The 4,108-nt window shown below is 31.6% G+C and overlaps 1 protein-coding gene across 1 annotated transcript; it reads right to left on the bottom strand.

Moving 5' to 3' along the window:
* Positions 1-1,718: 1,718 nt before the first annotated feature.
* On the bottom strand, positions 1,719-3,584 carry LOC101515626 (ribosomal RNA small subunit methyltransferase, mitochondrial). Its single transcript, XM_004512029.4, has 2 exons — positions 3,079-3,584; positions 1,719-2,588 (listed from the first exon to the last, which is right to left on the bottom strand). The coding sequence occupies exons 1-2, from the start codon at positions 3,406-3,408 to the stop codon at positions 1,938-1,940; spliced, it is 981 nt and encodes a 326-aa protein (XP_004512086.1). The 5' UTR covers positions 3,409-3,584; the 3' UTR covers positions 1,719-1,937.
* Between the last annotated feature and the right edge of the window lie 524 nt (positions 3,585-4,108).

Raw genomic sequence — 4,108 nt, 5'->3', positions numbered from 1 at the left:
TTTCTATCTTTGAAAACTAACTGAAATTGGAGATGATTGAAGCTAACTCTTAGATTATGTGTCTATACACTACTTTATTTGTTTGATTCCAACTCAACTTTTGTGGTGGGTATGTTCTCCATCTCGATTTTGTGTTCCTCTTGGCCCATACCACGACATAAGCTCGTGCTACCCTATCCTTGAAGTTGTTATCTCAATTAGTGGAGTTGTAGTACAATTCTTGTACCAGTTGCATAATCCGGATTCAACATCCATATGTAAAGTTAGAATCCACTATATGTTTGGAAAACGTCAACATCGCGATGGATAAGAATTTACGCTTTAAAACTTTTAAAAATTAGAGTTTGATAGTTTTAAATTCAATGGTAATTGTCCACCACCGAATTAAAAACACGTTAAGATGTTAAGTAAAACCTTAGATCTCTATAAGTAAATAAGTGAAATTTTAGTAACTTTTCTTATAAACACAGTGAATTTATTAATCACCAAAAATGTTTAAGTCTAAGAATCACAATTAAAATAGATAGAAAACACAAACAAGTGTCATATGTATAGCACACAAGTTAAATAAAATACAACTTAGAAAATTAATATTAGACATCTCTAAACTAGAAATTAATATAGTCCATAAATATAACAGGCTCAAATAAAGGCCCAACCATAAAAACAGAACGAGCACCAAACAATCAAAATCCAGCAAGTACGACCACTCCCTCCATCCCATATAACATAACATATAACAAAACAGAAACTGGACATGAATTATAGAATATGTTGCTTGTTACATTTTAAAAAAGTAGAGATATGAGATAATAAGATAAAAAAACCTTTATACACAGCACCCCCATAACGCCATACCAAAAAACATGATTATGCAAATTACTAGATAACTTCTTTTTCTTTTCATAAAAAAGCACACATATTTTTAGAAGTATACTTTGGACAAGAAAAGAATTGTGCTTTTGTCCGAATACTTTCAATCGACATAAAACCTATGGTTTTTTTTTTTTAATATGTATTTTTTGAAGAAAAAACACTCTGGTAACTAATAATACACATCATACTTGTCTAAGATGAAGCTAGTCTTAGCCACGCCCCCATTAACCATTAGGTGGATCTATCTCTGCCAGTTTATCTGAATTTGGTGAATATTCATTAGACCTTCAATTTTTCAACTTTTTATTGGATTGTAGCTTTCGATAGTTTAAAATACATTACTGAATCTTAGTTTACAGTAGTATATTTGAGGGAAGAAAAATTAGAGGGCGGATGAACATTCACATTGAAATAACATATTGTAATGATTTGACACATAATCATTATTTTAATTTTACAATAAATTTTACATATATTTAGTTATGCTTGAATGCTTCTGCTATATCACCATTATGTTATTATATGATTTTGGTAGCTGTTCCATGTGTTTAATACCTAAGTATCCTACATAAATTTAAGCAGGGGTTCATGAATTGAACAGTTATACTTGTTCTAAAATGTTGTAGTAGTTAACAAATCGAAACTAATACGTGCTACCTATTCATCAACACAATTTTTAGATGATATATCTTTTTAACTTTTTGGTGGTCATATATTCTTAAGTTTCCAAACACTGAAACACTTTCAATTTTCTTTATACAGTTTAGATTTCATTCTCATTGTCTATCACTCTCTTTTTTACTTGAATATTAAATCTATATCAAACATATTTGTTATAAAAATAAAATAAAAAGGCTTTCATTCATAGTATTATGCGAATAAAACTAATCAGTTAATTTTCTCCAGTCTTTGCAGCCACTGATCAATCGTTGGATTCAAATTCAAACAACTGGAGCATTGATCTGTCAGCTATTAAATTCATCCAATAACCAACCTTTGCTAATATGAGAAAATCTAATATTAATAATATACACAATGTCACAAAGTAGTTGATGCTTATATCACTTGTCATCAATATCACCATCCTCAAACCTATCATCTTCATTCCTAAGCTCTCCATGATGATCAAAATAAACGCCAACCTGATTAAACAAATAGAGCAAATGCAGTAATTCATCAATTGAAAGTTTCGAAGGCCTTTTATCCTCAAAACCCCCCTCTCTAAGAACTCCAATTATCTTTTCCTTAAATGAATTGCAAACATCATCTTTGGAAAATTCCAACAGCTCCAAAACTTTCCTCTTGCTCTTAAACGTAGCACCAAGCGTCTTGTTCTTGTTATTGAAACAAGTCCTAGTGAAAGCCCTCCACTCACGAAGATCAACGGTGGGGATCTTATCCTTAGGACGAATTATAACGACAGACGAATCAACTTTTGGTGATGGAAAAAAGTCTCTCTTGCTAACATCCATAACAAACTCCACGTCAGCAAGAAGCTTAACGTTAACGGCTAAACGGTTAAACTCGGAGTCACCAGGATTAGCCAGTAATCTTCTAGCAAACTCTTTCTGTAACAGAAGAGTTGCGCTTCGAAACCGTGTCGTTCCATATACAAGTTTAATCACGAGGGGTGAAGATATACCGTAAGGAATGTTTGCAACAACGAGATCAAATGGTGGAAACTCTGTTCTCAATGCATCTTTGGTTATGACCTGCAAAAAAGAAAAGCAAACAACTATCTTGATCTCAGAAATTGTAAGTGTTTTACAATTTGGGACTCTAAATTTAACAAAATATCAAATTAGTTCTTAAAATTGTCTAACGTCAGTCAAAATGGTCAGTCAAATGAATATGCTAGAGGATTAGAGGTGTTTATGTATCACGTTATGAAGCTTGTCCACGCTGATGTCATGTCACACTAAACACTAAATAAGGTTTAGTGCTTAAAAACTTAAACCTTCATGACACATGTTCACTTATGGTGAGTATCTACTTGACACATGAAACATTTTGACAAACCTTTAATTCATATTTCACAAACTTGGAGTAACATATAGACACTTATAATTTCATCAAAATAAAATCAAAACGGTGTCGTTTGATAGGTCACGTGACACTCGTCGTTTGTCGTTTTTTGTATCTTTTGGATTAGGCATTTTATCGAACATGTGAAATGCAATGCAATGAAATGAGTTATTTTACCTTTAGTTTGTTGCGGAGGCCACGTTTGAGGGCGCGATTCTCGAGAATGGGAACCATGCGGTGGTCGATTTCGATGGCTATAACTTCATGGGAAGCTTCTAGAAGTTTAAGGGTGAGGTTTCCAGTGCCGGGACCGATCTCGAGGACCGTATCAGTGGGGTTAATTGCAGATTTACGAACGATAGCGTCCAGAATTCGAGGGTTTGTGAGGATGTGTTGACCTCTGCTCTTGTAAAAATGTATGTTGTCTTCGATGTCCTCATGGAGTCGACGCAACGATTGTAAACTCCGAGGAATTAGCTCAGTAACGCGTCTTGTGGCGCCAAGCATGGTTCAACTTCAATCCATTGTTAACTCAACTTAATCATATGCCAAAAAATCAAATTTGTTAGACTTAGCCTTTGTTTGGTTTTGGCATGAAATGAAACGGGAGGAAAAACGGGGGGAAAGAAAAATAGTGATGTGTCCTATTTTTCTATTGAAAATGGATAGAGAAGAAAACTTTTATTGAAAATGGGTGTAACTATCAAATTTTGACCCCAAATGATAAGAAGAATTTTCAGTTCTGCTCTACCAAGTTAAATATTTTTTATTAACAGTTAAATAGTAATTTTATTATTATTATTATTGAACTTTAATTTTTATTTTCAACTTTTAAATTGTTTTTTTCCTTGTTCATCCCCCAATATTAATTTTAAATTATTTTTATCATAATTATGAATTTAATTTTTTTAGTTAAAATACACTTTTAAGTTCAATTGATTTTTGTTTTGATGTGATTTTAATTAATTGTAAATAATATTAATGTTTTATAAATTATATTTTTAAATTTAACTTTAAATTTTTATAAAAATAATTTTAACTATAAATAAAATAGAGATCAATCCAAAAAAAATCTATATTTAATGTTAATTTTTTTTCTAGATTGAGTCGATTTCCTATTTTAACACCTCTAATATAAACATATACTCATATATTCATAGTAGTCATAATCAATGTTTAACCCATCCAAATTACACATGAAAATGAA

Source organism: Cicer arietinum, chromosome 8 (genome assembly GCF_000331145.2).
Source record: "Cicer arietinum cultivar CDC Frontier isolate Library 1 chromosome 8, Cicar.CDCFrontier_v2.0, whole genome shotgun sequence".
Taxonomy (NCBI): domain Eukaryota; kingdom Viridiplantae; phylum Streptophyta; class Magnoliopsida; order Fabales; family Fabaceae; genus Cicer; species Cicer arietinum.
Note: the sequence above shows the minus strand (reverse complement) of the source record. Positions and strands in the feature narration are given on the sequence as shown.